Below are 18223 nucleotides of genomic sequence, written 5' to 3' on the forward strand. Positions count from 1 at the left end.
AAAGAAGTGCCAGTTAGCCCATCTCAACTAAAGTTTGTTTACAAGCTTTTAAACAGCTGGTTCAACTGTGATAGTTAACGGCTGTAATCAACCAGCAGTTGCACAGAAAACTAGCAGCATATGTTTGTAGACTACTGTAGGTGATGGTGATCAGATTTGTCTAAATAGTGAAGTTAAATGTCTATTCGACAGATATAATTTTAAAACAAAATTTAAATATACAATTATGAAACTACAAAAAAGTAAGCTTGTTATTTTTCACTTTGTAAAGAATCTGTTCTGAGAAGATGACAGGAATTCTCAGATGGTTCTAGTTGCCTTTAACTCAGCTGGCGTAGCATGGCACTAACAGTGCAGATGTCATTGTTTTAATACCAAGGGAAAGCATACACAATGAATTGAAGCATCTGCCGTATAAATGAATAAGTTTGATTAATATGTGCAACAAAAGATTTACACAGATTGTAATTATTTAAATATGTTAAAATATGTACAGTAATATTCCAGTTGGAAATAATCAGTATATACCACCTTAAATAAAGAAATAAATAATAAAAAAATATAACCTATATAAGGTTGTGCCGAGAGATGATAGTATTGTGTATCGACGATCGTCTGACATATTGCCAATAGCAGGCTTTTTATAACGATAGTTGGCGAGGGGTATTATTATCATCATAGTTTGACATTAACATGCGCATTGCGTGCTTTTCCTCACATCAGACGGTTTTTGGGTTTCACTTTGCATGAGAGAGCTTGTAACGCGGGTGTATTTCTTCTCACGCGCACCTGGACTTAGTGCACGCGTCTTGTACTCTTGCTTGACCTGAATGCGCTCGGCATGGACTCCTTCTGTAATGCGCATGATTCAGACTCTTCCTTGCACATGAGCTTGTAATACGCATGGCTCTAACATTTCCTTGTACTAGAGAGGTTGTTAGTGGGCAAAGGGGGACAAATCAGTGAGTGTGTTGTTCCCGCTCTCTGGCATGCAGGAAATCATTTATCAAGTGTGCATACAAACAGAAGTGTGCGTAAAGTGTGCGTAGGAAGTTTTACCCAAAGTGTGGAATTTATCAAATTGCACTTATACGTAGAAATGTGTGTAAATATACGCACACCTCGGAGCATGCTTATGCACAGAATCTAGTGGTAGAATAGCGATACTACACAGGATCATCCCCAGTGTGTAAAGAAGTGTATAATTATTATCCACAAGCAGGTGTTCAAAATGATCCGTGTCAATATAGTAACAGCAAACTAGTGTTGAAGTTAATTATTTATTTGTGATTTGCGTCAAATTGGTTTCAACCCCTATAAATGAAAGCTATGAAAAATGCTTGACATAGTCCAATGGCTTATCTTGCATTATTGAAAGACTCAGCGAATCATCCATTCCACAGGGAGCGCTATTTCAAAGATCGCGCCAATGATGCTGGTTATATGCGGCTGTTCAAGGTGGAAAGTTCTGTCGTTGTCTGTCCTCCTCCAGTTGCACTGATTTCACGTCTGTGTGCTGTGACACATTTTTCTTTTTTTTTTTGCTGATAATTTATGTTAAATCACTTTTTTATTTTTGGTATTTCCGGTAAGTTTTCTCTCTTCATACCCAACAGAATTAAATGCACTGGTAACATGTTCCCATGCAGATTTTTCTTTTGTTAGTCATTCCTCCCGCACTTAGTGAACCAAACAGTATTTGTTATTAGGATTCAACCTCATCCACCAGTAACTCAATTTGTTTGTCGGTAAAGTCCCTCTTTTTCACTCTTTTAACCATTATTGCGGTGAGGGAAAAAGCACAACCACGTGACTTATAAAGGGAGGCGTTGTCACCATATATGGTTCATTGGAGGCGTTTCCGAATGCAAATGACCATGAACGTGCACGAGCATGGTGCTTAAGAACACATGGGATTTATCATCACGTATTTCTTACTGATGTGCGTTGGAACCACGTGCGCATGTTTGATGAATCTCGATTTTTTTGTACTTATGCACATACTAAATTTCATTCGTAGGTTAAAATATAGAACATTTTCTATGCAATGTTGATAAATGAGGCCCCTGGTCTTTTTCAAACTCGGATCAATGGCATCAGTTTTAAGAAGGTTGCGGTCATGGCAGTGTTGCAGTTGCTTCTTTTTGTTCATCAATCAAGTGACTTAGTAAATGAACGTAAAAAATTAACAAATAAATAAATGAGTAAACTCCTGCCTCACTCCAAGATACTATTGTGTATCGGCTATCTCATAGGCTAACGATAGGACGATCTCAAAATGGGGCGTATTGCCCAATGTTATACACAGTAATAAAAGGTTCAGCCCTATAAACTTACTGCTTTGAAGCTTATTTACCATTATTTTTTTACAATTTATAAAGAGGTCATTTAAATTCAATATATTTATTATGACTCCTTATTTTGCTTCCAGTTGGCCATTCAACATCTCTCTGAGTGCTTATAGTATATCCTATTTATAGGCAATAAACTCTGCATGGTAGATTATCCATTCAGCTACACTTCATAGTAAACATTTCTAATGGGATTATGAATGGCGACATTTCTAATGGGATTATGAATGCCGAAGCAAATGGGGGTAAACAAATGTAAATGAGTTCCCTGAAGCTCCTTAGCACACTTAACGGAATGGGGGGCAGTGATTCAAGAATGAGAGAGAGAGAGAGAGAGAGAGAGAGAGAGAGAGAGAGAGAGAGAGAGAGAGAAACTTTATGAGCAAATAAACCAGCATTTCAGTGGACAGTATCCATTAATAATTTTCACCTCTTCAGAAAAAAATAACCATCCAAACTTTTTTCTCCATGTTGAGTATTTTTTCTTAACATTGATCCATTATTTACAGCTACTTTAAATAATGTTGTTGTCATAGAAGAAAATATAAGCTTAAGCTCTGTTTATGCCTAGTAAATTTCCTTAGCACGGTATAAAATTACTGTGTTATCATCGCCTATGGGAATGAAAACTATGTCTTTCTAGATACATCTGTATATAAATATCCTTACTTTTATTTGATTTATCTGCACTCCCCCTACTGTATTATCTTCCCAATCACTATATTTCTCTCTGTCTCTTATCGGAATCATTATATCTAAAGATGCTGGGAGCTGAGTGCAGGAAACATCAAATGGATCTACCAAGTCCCTATTTTGACAGCCATTGGGGTGAGTAAGAACAACGTGCAAAATACATTGTTTGAACCAAGTGCCAGTCTGAGAAACTGTTCAAAGACTGAGGCAATCCTCCCCGAGGTGCAAGAAATCATCTGACTTTATTGAAACTTTTTTCCATTATGCAACACTCAAGATGAAAAGTACTTTGGCAAAGAAGGCAAATGTCAGTCTAAGACTGGCAAAAACATTAGCATAATTACAGCGTGTTTGGATAAGTGTGACTCTATGCTAGTTTTGCCAATTACTGCACGCCGACAGTAACATGCCATGTGATTCAGACATGGGCATTAGCAAAGACTGAAGTATCTCAGAGGGATGGTCCATGTGTCAACCTCACTTTCTTTTTTCTTGGTCAATATACCATTTAAAGTAAGACAAGATTTAAGCTGGATTTTAAACATCAGGGCACTCATTTATGAAGGTAATGCAAGTTAAAGTAAGGCCAGTCGAGTTTACATCACATTGACCCAGAATGTATTTGAAGGCTTAAAGGGACAGTAAGTAGGTTTTTAAGTGTTTTATTAATCAAAATCAATGTCTTTATTCATAAATATGTCCTCGTTGATGTCAAATGACCTTTGCCAGTGATCTGCTTTTCTTTGTAAGCTTAGAATTTCTTTTCTTTACTTACATTGAACGGGTAAGTCCAAGGAGGCTTCCATGTCGTTTCGCCGTATTAATAAACTATAATAGCAGAGAGGGACAAAAAGCACTAGCCTACCAACGCGTTTCCACAGCGCGTTTTCAGTCAGAACACGTGAACCAGCTGAAACCGATAAGGAGATCAGTGATTATATTACGGCTACCGTAGTTTCAACACGCATTTGGAAAAGCAAGGCGCTAAAGAGCACTATTCGTTTGAATGAAAAATACACTTTCACCATTAGATGGGGGTAAATCCTACTTATTGTCCCTTTAAAAAGATGGTTTCCCCAAAAATGCTTATTCTCATCATTTACTCACCCAAAAACAAATGCTATGGAAGTCAATGGCTACCATCAACTGTGTTGGTTACATTCATTTATTAAAATATCTTCTTTTGTGAAAAAAGAAAAAAATGGAAACAATTGTCATTTCTGGACGAACTACCCTTTTAAGTCACACTTAAAAATGTATTGAAAGGGACATATCATGAAAATCTGACTTTTTCCATGTTTAAGTGCTATAATTTGGTCTGAAGTGCTTCTAACAACCTAGAAAATGTGAAAAAGATTAACCCAGTAACTTAGTTTTGGTAAACCATTCTCTGCAAGCATGTGAAAAAATAGGTCATTGAAATTTGGCTCCCCTTGTGATTACAAAATTTCAAAAACGCCGCATTTTTGCTCACACCTACAAAGTGGCACTTTTACCATGTTATAATATATTATCTGTGGGGTATTTTGAGCTAGAACTGGGGACACCAAAGATTTATTTGACATCTTATTAAAATCTAATGAAATGTGCCCTTTTAAAGATATTAAATATTAAACCAGTTGGCTTCTTCAAACAAATGATTCTAGATATTTTATAACAACTTCTGTTCTTCTAGCAATTTTACTTATTCCCAAATACATTTTTGTTTATAGGTGTAAATCATCAAGTTTGTAGAGTAACCAAAGAGTTTGTTGATCACTATATCCAATAATATCGAACAACTAGCAACTACAGTGTTTATTTTGTTTTGTCTTTATCTTAGTTGTTGTCATTCATTTTCAACCATGCAAGTTAAAAATATTTGGCTTTCTAAAATGTTTGGCATGAAAAGTGTGATTGTTAACACTTTTTTTGCTACATTGTTTACACTTTTAAAGGCATTGTAGGATAAACCATGAAGTTTGCTGAAAGTGTAATGTTCAGGGGTGTCAGGATCAACTTTTTCTATCACCATAAACATATATATTTATTTATTTATTTATTTCATATGGTGGTATTAATATTCAGAAATACTCTCCAAAGTTCTCTACAGTTGTGTATCTGCCCACTATTTCTGCTATAACAGACAGTCTTTGAAGCCATGAAATGTCACATATTTAGCATTCTGTGTTATGCTTGTTCAAATGACAGCCTCGTCTTGTCCAGCCCTCACAGCTGTTGTAGATGCCTGATGCTGTCTTCTTTCTGAGTGACCTACTGTCATCCAAGTGGCATAGAGGGTCACTGCTAATGTTTTCTGGCTAGGAAAACAAAGCGGAGAGCTGTGATAGTGATGGATCCACAGGTGTCAGGCCACCTCTTCAAAGTGGTTGACTGACACCAGCTGTGGACCAACAAGTCAAGCTTTCTTTTCAGGATTGAGTCTGGCATGCTTAAATTTTCTCTTTATATCGCTGTGACATTTCTTGGCCTCTCTTTATGCCTAAAAAGAGCAAAGGCTAGTAATAATATTAATTCAAATCCTTACTGAAGGCTAATGCAGTGTGTCTATATCAGTCACAATAACGCAATGGCCATGGTGGTTAGCCTGTTATGGCCACGCCAATGCTGTGCAACCACACACTTAGATGATCTCTTCACTACAGTACATGTACACTTGCACTGAACTTCAAATGTACACTCTTAGAAATGAAATGTTGTATTTAATTAAGTAAGTTATGTCAACCGGTCCCACATAACTTAGTTGCTTAAATGTAAAAGGTAATATACAATTAATTGTAACATAATGTTTTAATTAAATCGCTCATAACTATGTTAATTAAATGGAACATCATACACTTATTTTGAATAAATGTAAATTATTACATTGAATTTAATGACTATAGCTTGAACTAACATGACCTGATTAAGTTCAATTTATTAAACTGAATTAAGCTTTGCTAATGTTATCCATTTGTGTTGATTGTGCTTAAACAGAGTAACTAAGTTCCAGTCATTAAATCTGTAGGTCAAATAAAAACTACTGAAGTAACTTTAATTATTTTTATTCAACATTGAAATATAATTTGTCAAAAGGTTCACTATCTGGGACTATCATGACTGACAAAATGTTTGAAAATATGCAAGCAAAACTTACATACAAATACAAAGTGTACAAATAAAATTTAAGACAGTAACATAAATCCACTTATAAAATGCAATTAGACCAATATAAAAAAATTAAAACAAAAAAAATTATGTGAATTGCTTTCACCAGCTGATGTTTAATCCCATAGCTTTATAGTCAGATAAAAAGTGAATCTGAACATTGACAACATAAACATTTTATAGGTGTTGCCTGCCGAAATAAAAATAGAGGCAAATCCTTTTGTTTTTTAGCTTAATAAACTGTTTTAACTATAACACTCAGACTAACAAACTAAATGGAAAAATGATTGCCGCATGCGCACTCCATGTCCACTATGTGCCAGATTTTATGTCTCAACTTTTTTTTCCATCACAAAATACATCACTGACATTGGGACAATGAGATATACAGTAATTTACCCTCTTTTTTTACCGTCAGAAACACAATGAGGCTAAATAATCATGTATATGCAGTAGCGTAATATTTAACCATTCCATTTAAGTGGAAATTTGGAGAGCCGAACCTCTACCTCTTTAAACAAATACATTTTTTATAACTTAGTAAACTCAGTAAAGTGAACTCAGTAACTTCACCTGACTTTAATAAACTTAATATCTTAAGCACGTTTAAATTCCCATCAAATTGATGAATTCAAAAAACAAATATAAATAAAAATTCAAAAATATAAAACTTGTATGTGAAGCTTTTACCATCCGACAACGTTCAATTTATGTATAATGTTTATGTAACCAAAAAAAAAAAAAACAATCCAGATTTCTACACCAGTGCACAATGTACAATTTAATATATTTTGATCCAATTAGAAATCACCAAACAAATTTCAATTTCCACAACAAACATTCTGTCTTGCTAGATGTTTTGTCTAGCAGCAGTCCAAAATCCAAAAGAACTGTCGATGAGCAACTACAATTTTGTCTGCTTTAGGTGATCTTACCACGTGTAATGGCAATTATTACAAACAGTCATTGGTCGCAGCTTTATTTTGTCTGGCAGCAGTCCAAAAATAAGAACATGGTCAATTAAAGTATTTTCCAGTCTTATCTGGTGCAAGTGGTTTTACTCATGCAGTTTGTTTTTGAGGACCTGCACTTTAGTGGAGAGCTTGTTCCCATCCAATTCCATCAACACTTTCTGAAAAAATTCAAAAGTGTATCGCAACTCCTTGGGATAACTCAAGTTTAAACAGTACATCAAGCCAAACAGGACTGCACATCCATTTGCAATCTCTCTCAGATCTTGCAGCACTGTGCAGCCTTCAATGACGACGCCAACATCCTCAGGTGGATCTGTAGCATCTGCTCCATCAGGTCGAACAATGTAGACACCCAAAGCCACTCTCTCCATTTCTGTCATATCCTCAATAGCCTGAAAGAGACACATTATTAATTATGCATCATTAGTAACAAACCCAAAATATGTTAAGTCTACAATTAGAGAACACAATACTCATTCCCAAAAAGTATATATGCTTATTATTTTGGTTGTCTGTTTGAATAAGGCAGATTGTTTATTTGGCTTAACTTAACTTGGCTTAACTTTAACAAAAATGTTATAATGTAGAAATTGTTGGCCATTATGTTTTTGGATAATTAATCCAATTAACCATCATATTCAAATTTCTTTGAAAATTAGATATATTGCCACCATGGGCAAGTGGTTCTCAATTCCGGTACCGGGGACCCACAGCTCTGCACATTTTATATGTCTCCTTTATCTGACACACCCAGTTCAGTTCATAGAGCTCCTTCCTAACGAGCTGGTGATCTGAATCAGGTATGTTAAATAAGGGAGACATACAAACTGTGCAGAGCTGTGGTCCCCCAGGACTGGAATTGAAAACCAATAGATAACATGCATGTTCTTAGCCTACACAACACACATCTCAATTCACAGATTTGTGAAATTAAAATATAAAAAATACCTATATTCTGTATACATTTTCTGATTGACAAAGAATGTAACTTACGCAGTACTCCTTAATAAGGCTGTCTGGCTTTTCATTCAAATAGACGCACAACGCCTTTAGGATGCATGTCCGTCGTACTTCAACACTGGGATTCTGTGGTAAACCAACAACTGATTTTGAACATTTTATTTGAAAAAACTGCCATTATCACATTGACAAATCTATTATGACCTTATTCTACCATGCTTTTTTATTAATTGATTTGTGCAATTTTTTAATTGATTTGTGTTTTCTCAAGTTTATACCATTAACAACCTTTAAGAAGGCAGTATCGTTCAGTTTGACAAAAAAAAAATCGAATGGACGAATGAACAAGTGCATCAGGCAATTCAGAAAAGCAGAGTCAACACTTCACAAGCAGAATTGCAGATGTACAACTGACATTTCATGGTAAACGTGCACAAAATATAAAGTATCCTTTTTATAAATTACAAACATTTACAGAAATACCTATATTTGTACAAATCATAGAATTTTCTATTTGTGGATAGCAAATTATATTTGTACAAAGTGTAGTATTTGTGGATTATGATATTTGCAAATAATTTATTTTTCAAGACCGTAATACAAAAAAAGCATAATTATGTAAAAGTAAATGTTAAACCCCCATGGGTCAGAGCCCTAAATAAACCCAAAACACATACCTTGTCCATTTCTGCAATGATTATGTCGATATCATGTCTTGCTGTTCCCCCCTTCTTTTTGAATACCCTTATTAGATGGCTGGAGTAATGATCCAGTCGGGACATAAAGGTTGAGAACAGAGGGACTGTGGTGATGAGGGTGAATTCTGCATTTACCTGAAACATATTAAAATACAGATTCACTACGAGTCTTTTAAGTTAAAACAAATATATTTAAAATGATCACATATGGTGTAGAGCAGGAATGTCAAAATCTGTGGGCTATATCTAGTCCATGGTACAATTATATCCAATTTGCCTCGATGTGGTGGTTCAATGTATCTGTAACCATTTTATATGGATGTGTGTGTAATGTGCATTGTAATAAAAGGTAGAACAACCACATGTGTAGATTCTTACCACATTGCCTCCAAACCTTTGTCAATTAAATATGTGCTCATTTTAGTTTTAATCCCAAATACAGTATTTAGACCTTAATTCCATATATTTAAATTAAAGGAGAACTCCAGTCAAATTTAACATTGAGCTCGTTTTTTTGTAAATTTGGAGTGCTGTCAGTACACAGAACAACGGAAAAACCCTGTTGACTTAAATGGGGCAACTTTTAAATTGGGGCAACTCGATTGTTGAGTTTGTGCGCGTGACTAAGCAACAGTGTAGACTCAGACGGGCGTGCATGAACTCGACAATCGACTACTTTGGATTTTGACCGAAAACAGGAAGAAAATACAGGCATGTACGCTGCTTGAATTAACTTTCATATTTTCCACATCTACTGCAGGTTAAAAGCAGGCATAAAAGCAGGTTTTAAAAGGTGCCCCAATTAAGTCAACAGGGTGCAAATTTTAAAAACGGTATAACACAGTGTAGACAACATCGATTATTTTGTTTTTTTTTGTTCTGTGTATTGACAGCAATCCAAATTTCCAAAAAACAAAACAAAAAACAAGCTCAATGTTAAATTTGACCGGAGTTCTCCTTTAAATACAGATGATGAATAATACTTTACCTGGCTCTCAGAAAACAGGGCTGGCCATCTGTTTTTGAACTCCGCTATGAAGGGCATATCTTTAACGACTTCCTGTCTTCTATAGGCAAAGGTTCTTTCCATTTTACTTTTGATTAGCTGTTGGTTGTTCTTCTTTTTCACCTCCAATGTAAGTGCTTTCCTTTCTTCCTCAAGGCTCTCTTTAGTTTCGCCTGCAGGGTAATCAGGACAATAGTTGACTTCTGCTTTCCGTGGCTTCTTTACCTGGTTAGGTCCATGAATCAAGGCACCTCGCTTTTCTTTTACAGCATTGATGCTCAACTCGGGGCAGCCAATGCTCCTTAGTCTGGTGCGGTAGTTTGCCATTTTGTACTTTAGACTAATTTTCCATCCATAAAAGCCAGTGACAGATCCTTTCTCCTTTAAAAAGGGATACTTTGTTATCAGAGCCTGAGCCACATCATCAAGCTCTGTACTAGAAGGATAAACTTTGTATTTGATGATTTCTGATGCCAAACCATCTAGTATATCAGACCTAAGTTTGTTACTTGTTTTTAGAAGAGTTCCACTGCTGCAGAAGGCTTGATTTGCCTTTTCTAACTGAATCTGTACCTCATAACTGAACTGAGGTATTTCAAAGTTTGTGGGCCATGGCTGTGATCTAAGGGAAGCACCCGAAGATGTAGATTCAGCGGAGGAAAGTATGTCTGTGTCTGATGATGAGGACAGCAAAACATCATCTTCCCCTTGCGGAATAGTAGTGAATGTGAGTGTGACTGTCTCATCTGACAAGTTAATAACTTTAACTGTGCTCTTGTCTTTGATTTCTGAAGTTGCCGTTAAGTTCACAAACTCATTGTCGAAATCAACGTCTCTATACTGCAGCCTGAAATTTCCAGATAGGCCGAATTGTCTTTGAATCTCTCCTTTAAGGTCTTCTATGGAATCGGGTATTCCATTGGGCAGGATTAATTTTGGTGCGTCGTCTACTCCCAATATGACTCTCAGAGTTGCAGACATCTTGTATTTATTCTGCAAAACAAAAGTAAATTTTCTTTAAGGATAATTCATATTGAGTCTGAAAAGGCCTATATGTTTTCTATCAAAATGCAATTAGTTTTTGTATTATGAATTTGAGCACACTTTTGCTACACGACACCATTTTGATTAACCAATAAATTAGAAATGCATTTTAAAAAAGTACCTGTCATGTGTACAAATCTCTTTAAAGTCACCATTCGTAGGGATCCAACTTTGTAGTCGGCCAAAGGATACTGGTCAGCAAGCTCCTTCAAACCAACAGCTGCAAGCTCTCTTGTTGGATGTAACTCATAAGCTCGATAGTGCTCTCTGTACCATGAGATGAGTTTTTTGACAATGAAAATCAAATCATCTTTTATAATGCACAGCTGAATTATTTCAGAGAATTCTGGTAGACCCCCACATGATCCATGCACAACTATCATACCCTTTTTGTAGTTTATGCCATTAACAGTGACACTTTGGGCAAGGTTAACATCAGTGATGTCAGGGTATGTCTGGGTAATTGTGTTCAAAACATCCTCATTAAGGACATCAATGGGGACTTTTGAAACTCGTGCAACATCCAAGGAAGGCTTTTCATTGTCAGGAAAAACCATAAATTATTAAAAACCATAAACTGATGCTTTGTAGCTAAAGACAAAGTTATGTTCCTGAAGTTATTTGTATGCCTAACAACTTGCTTGAAAAAGCTGTGTTTGGCCTCGAACCGCATAGTCCATAATGACACAAGGGGACCAAAACATTTAATCATTTCTGGATAGTGTTCCAGAAAATGATGTTTTGGCAACAACTTCTGATCAGGAAAGAGTTCCTGATAACGTTCTCGATGCTCTGAGATTTTGCACTCCAAATATGCAATCGATTCAAGACAATGAACAGGGGCAACAACCAATTCAGCAATGTCCTTTAAATCCAAAATCACCTGCCAAGCAGGTTCATCACTGGGAACAAGTTTACCAATGATAAAAGGAAGTAATCGAAGAAGACACCAGTTTTCGTGGGCATTGCCACCCACTGTGCGTTTCTTTTGAAAGGTTTTAGGTAGCAAATGAGGCCGGTTTGTTTTATCCCCCTCTTTGTATGGAAAAGAATGAATAAGATTATTAAGGTGTTCAAGAGTGAATAACTTCTTAGATAAAAGCACATTAATGCACCGTGCTAGTTCTACAGGAACTATGCCCTCAAACAAATCATGGACAATATCTGGGGGGTAACCACTTGTCACATTAAAGTGAGACAGACTGTCAGTTAAAACACAAGAAGTTTTTACACCAAAGCAGCTTTCACCTTTTTCTTGAGCTGTCTTTACGTGAAGCTGATGAACGTCCTTGGTTCTACGCTCAAATACCCCTGATTTCACTTCTGTTTCCTGAATTTCAGAATGCTGAGCTGTACAAAAGCGACAGAAATATTTTCCTGAAAAACTCTCTACAAATCCAGCTAGCCCATGAGCCCCCAGATTATCCGCAACAACGCATTGTACTGTGCCCTTGATAAATGACCCAAGTTGTGTAACAAACAGCCCTTGCTGCTCCAAAGTCACTATATCATGCAAAAGAGGCTCAAATATTTTTTTGTAGCCATAAGTTTTAACATGATCACTTTTGCATAGCAATGCTAAGTAGATTGAGGACAGGACTGAGCTGCTACCAGGAGGCAAGTTACCTAAAATCCAGTAGACTGCACACAGTTTGTGTTTTTTGCGTGAAGTACCCAACGGATTGCAAACTTCAAAGTCATCAATGTACAAACATAAGGAAATCCTTAAATCTTCATTTGAAAAGAAAGGGTTGTTTTTGTGGTATTCACCATCCTGAAAAGAAGCATACTGGTCTACATTTGCAGAAGAAACTGCATGATTATCAAGAAGCTTATCAACTATATCTTTACGTTCAAGTAGCTGCTGTAGAGAATTTAGTAAGGGAACGTACTGAAAGGTTTTGTTGGACCTTGCCTCTAGTACATACTCCACAGGTTCCACAACCTTAAAGTTTTCCTTATAATACTGTTTACGTTTGAAGGCTGAGGCTAATGGACCACCCTTAGCTATAGCTATTGCCAAAGGATTATTGGCAGAAATGGCTAAGATGAGTTCATTAATTACTGACTGATTAACTTGAAGGTTATGCTTATTGAAAATGTCAAAAGCTGTACTGTGTGATACAGGGACTGCAGCAGAAGTAAAAATGAAATGCAACTCTTCCAGTAACTGATCAATTACAGAGCTTGGTACATGCGACAAAGTCTCTAATTTCAGAAGGACTGATGCCAATTTTTTAATTATTGTATCTTGCAAGTTCTCGTTTTCTGCCTCCGCTTCAATCAAATTGTCACAATCTAAATCAGAAGCAATTTCAGCAGTTGAATCCTCTTCAGATAGTTGACGCTCACCATTTGTATCACGTCCTTTCAATAGTTCAACTTTAAAGTCTTTTATAGTACAATGTGCATGCTTCCTATTCTTATGGGATTTGAAAGTAGCATATATATTGGTTTGAAAAGAACAATTTTCAAACATACAAGTTACTGTTTCATAACTCCTCAGATGGTTGTTAACATGAGCAAAGTACTCTCTACTAGATGCTATTTCACTTCCTGGACACAAAAGGCATGTCAATATTTCTTGTTCTGTTGTAGTCCTTAAAGGTAAAACATTAACATGACTTCGACTCAAATGAGTTTTAAGTGCATTCCAAGTTTTGAATGAGCATGGGCATTCATAGTATGTGCATGGATATCTGGAGTGTCCCTGGCCATAATGGCCATGGTTCAATTTATAGTGTTTTAGTAATTGGTACCTTGTAGATTTACTTTCAGAACACTGTTTACACCTCCACATTCAGAGCCTAAAAAAAAAAAACATGAAAGTGTTAATGATACAGAGTCCCTTCCAAATCTATAACAAGTATATTTTGAGCCACTGGCTCATCTCATGATGGGTTCAAAGTGTATGGGCGCCTTAATGCCCGGTTCAAATTACACGATTTTGCACAATCCATTAGATGTACGGTCTTGTAGAGACGGGTGTCAGGACGCAAGATTCGATCGTTTAATTTCGTATACCCTAGTGTGTCATAGTGGGCGACAACCTACATCGCATTGGTGATGCTTCAGAAAAGACTAGCAGGTTTCTTTTTTTTCTGTCCTCCACAACGGGTTTCGTCAAGAGTGAATGAGTGACAGTGCGTGTTCAAGAGAGCAAGTGTGTGTGCGAGTGAGTGAGCAACAGCGAATGTGTGTGTGAATGAGGAAGCAAACGTGTGTGCGGTGAGCGAGCAAGTGTGTGTGTGTGTGTGTGCAAGTGAGTGACAGTGAGTCTGCGAAGAGAGTGTGTGAGGAAAAGTGTGTGTGTGTGTGTGTGTGTGTGTGTGTGTGTGTGTGTGTGTGTGTGTGTGTGTGTGTGTGTGTGTGTGTGTGTGTGTGTGTGTGTGTGTGTGTGTGTGTGTGTGTGTGAGAGAGAGAGAGAGAGAGAGAGAGAGAGAGAGAGAGAGAGAGAGAGAGAGAGAGAGAGAGAGAGAGAGAGAGAGAGAGAGAGTGCACGCACGAGTGAGTGTAAGCGACAGTGTTTGTGTGTGTGTCTGAGTGTGTGTGTGTAAGTGCATGCACGAGTGAGTGTGAGCGACAGTGTGTGTGTGTGTGTGTGGGTGTGCACGCACGAGTGAGTGAAAGTGAGCGAGCGACAGAGTGTGTGTGTGTGTGTGTAAGAGATAGAGAGAGTGCACGCACGAGTGAGTGTGAGCGACAGTGTTTGTGTGTGTGCACGTATGAGTGAGTGAGTGAGAGTGACAGAGTGTGTGTTTTGTGTGCGAGAGCAATGTGAGTGTGTGTGTCTGTGCGATAGCAACGTGTGTGTGTCTGTGTGCGATAGCCTTGTGAGTGTTCGTGAGTGACAGTGTGTGCGTACGAGTGAGCGATGTGAGTGTTTGTGCACGTGCCAAGATCGGTTCTTTTTTATGACTTTGCAACATGCACAAAGGAAAGCACATATCTCAATGAACATCTCACTATTTTTTATTCTGCTATTTATTCCATTCAATCGCCGGTTTCACACTGCAAGCGTGAGCAGCACGTATGTGTAGCGTGAGCAGCGCGTGTCCATTGTGCTTTCACACCGGCTGCGTTTGCAGCGCATACTGTGCAGACAGTATAAAAATCTCAAGTTCACATTACTTTATTTTACATGCATTAATGAGCAAAACCTCTTCAAGATGCTTTTTGATAGTCAGTGTAATTAATTTAACTGTGATTTGATTAATCCACATTGTTTTCGTGCTGTTCTGGTCTGTGTAATGACAGATATAGAAACAATACACAATTATAGACATAAAAAGCCCATGGCACATTAAATCTGTTTCTCTGAAGTTTTAAGATAAAATAAAAAAACTTCATGATTTACAGCATGAAGCAGTCGATTGTGTTTCCCTTCAACAGTTTAAGCCAGGGGTGGGGAACCCTGGTCCTGGAGGGCCACTGTCCTGCAGAGTTTAGTTCCAACCCTAATTAAACACACCTGAACAATCTAATTCAAGTCTTCAGGATTACTTGGAAATTAAATTCAGGTGTGTTCGGTTAGGGTTGGAATTAAACTCTGTTGGACAGTGGCCCTCCAGGACCCAGGGTTCCCCACTCCTGGTTTAAGCATAGATTTATAGATGTACCCATTTCTCTGAAGATTATAAATGAGGACTCATTTAGTGCTGGGCAGACAGTGAATGACAGGGCAGTCTGTGTTTTTAAATTGCATTCCTTTCTTTCAAATTGCTCAAAGGCATGACTAATAGGCGTCACAATTATTTTTTTGGTGAACTTACACTTTTTCGCGTCAATCCACGACCATTTATAGCATAAGCAATGCATTACTTTAATTGAGCGTGACCAGCGCAGCACAAATAGAGTCGACGCCGAAACCATCGGCACGCAGCACTGTTCATTCAGCGACGCTCCTGCCACGCGAGCACGCGCTGCTCACGCGTGCGTTGTACATGCTTTAACTTGTTAACACGGGCGCCGAAAAACACGCTCCGCTCACGCTTGCGGTGTGAAACCGACGTGACGTGACGTCACGCTTCATTCACGTGTGGCAGTGAAGTTATTTATAGTTTTTTCATTAACACGACGTATTTAACATGGTACTCACATTACAACACGGTTCAGCCCAGTGTGTCAGCCATGGCGTTGCGATAGTTTTTTTAAATGAGATCTTGGTAACTTTTTTAACGTAATAAAACTGTCTAGAAATCATTTGGATGGTTAAACAACCTGTTCTATTGAGCGCGTTTATTTATAACTCCTTTATTTCCATCACTGACGGCAACATTCTGTTGTCACAAACGTGCAATCATAAAATATATTACTAAAAAAAGTTATACTTACCAAATAGTTTATGGATGATAACAGATTCAAAGTTGTACGCGAACAGTTGGAAAATGCCGTCCACGGGTCGTCTCGTCTTCTCTGCATGTGCGATTACTACGGAAAGCGATTTGGGACAATCTTCATCCGCTAGTAGGTTTAAAGTGATCTGGTTACATTGGTTTTAATCTGTTAAATTTTTTAGACTTAAAATGTTATACTTTTAATTTAATGCAAAGAAACTTGCTTATTTTTACTGTATAAAAATAATACTTTTAGTAATTTTAACATAAACCAGTACTTAAATTTAACTACACGCATGCTTCATTTCTAAGAGTGTAAGATTTTTAATTTAAAGTTAATTCAAATTGTCCGGGTTTACAGGGAAATAGCTTTGATTGTACAGCTACAGTTAATGGTGTTGGTGTGTTGTTCTCAGGCATGCTGGTCCACTCCGATTCACAGAAACAGATTTTCACACTGTGTCACTGAGGTTCACACATTTTCACACACTGAAAAATGAGATACACTGAAATGTGAATATACAATGAATATTTTTAGCTTTCTCTTATTTATATGCTAATTTACTTTTTTGGAAAAAAACATATTAAGCAATAAGCATTTCTTGGAAACCATGCCGTAAATTCATATTTCCAACCTCTTGTCATGCAGTATACTGTATAATTAGAGGGAAGCTCCAGTTAAACAGTGTTGCGATATCTTCTCATTACTCAGTAAAAAAGTACCGAATTAAAATGTGTTGGTAAGTCAAGACTGTAGTATAGCTGTTAACAGATGTGAAAAAAATTATAATAATAAAAATGAGTGGCAAAAATCTATTATTTAAATATAGGAAAATGCATTTTGATGTGGGATCTGTAAACTGCTTCTAGTTGAAAAGTCAAATGTATGATGAGCGATGTGTAAAATCCTGTAATGACTCACATACCAAAAACTGTCAAAAAATTCCATACTCCCACTAAACAGATCTGGATATGGAGGCAATATGGTGGATATTAGGGGTAATTAAAATGTGTGATTGGGAATGACATAGATTTTATCTTACACTGTCTTTTATAGAAAAGGTATGTAGACATATTTCTCCTTTATTAAAACTGTCATACTGGAATTTAATACCATATCTGAATGAATTTGCCAACTAAACAGTGCATTTAGTTCAGTATTTTTTTATTATCTGCATCTATAAAATACCTTATCTAAGATTAAACACTTATACATAACCCCCAAAACGTTTCCTACCACAGAATACACTTTTGTTTTCTGTTGTTATTGATTGATTCAATGTTTTTTGAGGTCAAGTTTTGTCCTGACCTTATTTTTAAACATGCACACATCCCACTGTTTATAATTTAGCAGATTGAAATGAGCATTTTCAAGTCACTTACTCATTCTTCAAAAGCCTACCATCCAGATCACTCAGCTGACCATCTGCCTGTGTTTCCACTATAGGGCTTCATTTTTCAGTTATTCGTAATTGATCAAATTACAAAATTATGATCTGATTGAAGCATTATTCATGCCTGCCCCCAAAATACTGATTTCAGGTCTATTGCTGACCTGACCCTGTTTAAAACTTGTATTTTAGATCTGCTTATTTTTTTAGTCACTTTGAATAAAACCATCTGCTAGATGTAAATTAATGTAAATGTAAAATGTGAATGTGTTAAAATGTAAATTTGTACTGATTTTAGAAAATTCTTCCACACTGTCTGGAATATACAAAAAATATACAAAAGCTGATACTAGGACAGTATTATTACTTATCAGTAATAAACCATTTTTAAAGGATTTAAGATAAAGTTAAACAAAAAATTATCAATAATTTTCATCTCTTTCGCACACTGTATTTTAACCAGAATACACTAAAATATATCACCTCCGGTGTGTGGGTTGCATGCGCTATAGTCACTTAAGTAAAAATTTTTTTAAGGTGCATTGTGTAACTTTTAGCTCCTTCTGACACCGGGGCAAAGCTTGTCAGGTGTAGCAACAGTAACTAAGGAGGGCGGGGCTTAG

General features: G+C 36.8%; 2 protein-coding genes across 3 annotated transcripts in view; one reads left to right on the forward strand and one right to left on the reverse strand.

Moving 5' to 3' along the window:
- The window catches only part of pth2ra (parathyroid hormone 2 receptor a), an 84405-nt gene that overhangs the window by 53443 nt on the left and 12739 nt on the right, over nucleotides 1-18223 (forward strand). Inside the window, exon 9 of the mRNA XM_065251672.2 lies at nucleotides 3113-3179. Within this exon, the coding sequence (XP_065107744.1) occupies nucleotides 3113-3179 (67 nt within the window). The remainder of the gene's footprint in view (nucleotides 1-3112; nucleotides 3180-18223) is intronic.
- Nucleotides 6028-16483, reverse strand: LOC135733268 (sterile alpha motif domain-containing protein 3-like). 2 transcript variants are annotated; one of them, XM_065251670.2, is made up of 7 exons: nucleotides 16208-16483; nucleotides 13633-13680; nucleotides 10995-11140; nucleotides 9812-10822; nucleotides 8803-8958; nucleotides 8159-8251; nucleotides 6028-7557 (listed from the first exon to the last, which is right to left on the reverse strand). In XM_065251670.2, exons 4-7 carry the CDS (start codon nucleotides 10808-10810, stop codon nucleotides 7249-7251), a joined length of 1557 nt encoding a protein of 518 aa, XP_065107742.1. In that variant the 5' UTR covers nucleotides 10811-10822; nucleotides 10995-11140; nucleotides 13633-13680; nucleotides 16208-16483; the 3' UTR covers nucleotides 6028-7248. The 2 variants fall into 2 exon arrangements, with proteins under 2 accessions (XP_065107742.1, XP_065107743.1); XM_065251671.2 differs by lacking the exons at nucleotides 13633-13680; nucleotides 16208-16483 and having other exon boundaries at nucleotides 10995-11382.

Source organism: Paramisgurnus dabryanus, chromosome 15 (genome assembly GCF_030506205.2).
Source record: "Paramisgurnus dabryanus chromosome 15, PD_genome_1.1, whole genome shotgun sequence".
Lineage (NCBI taxonomy): Eukaryota > Metazoa > Chordata > Actinopteri > Cypriniformes > Cobitidae > Paramisgurnus > Paramisgurnus dabryanus.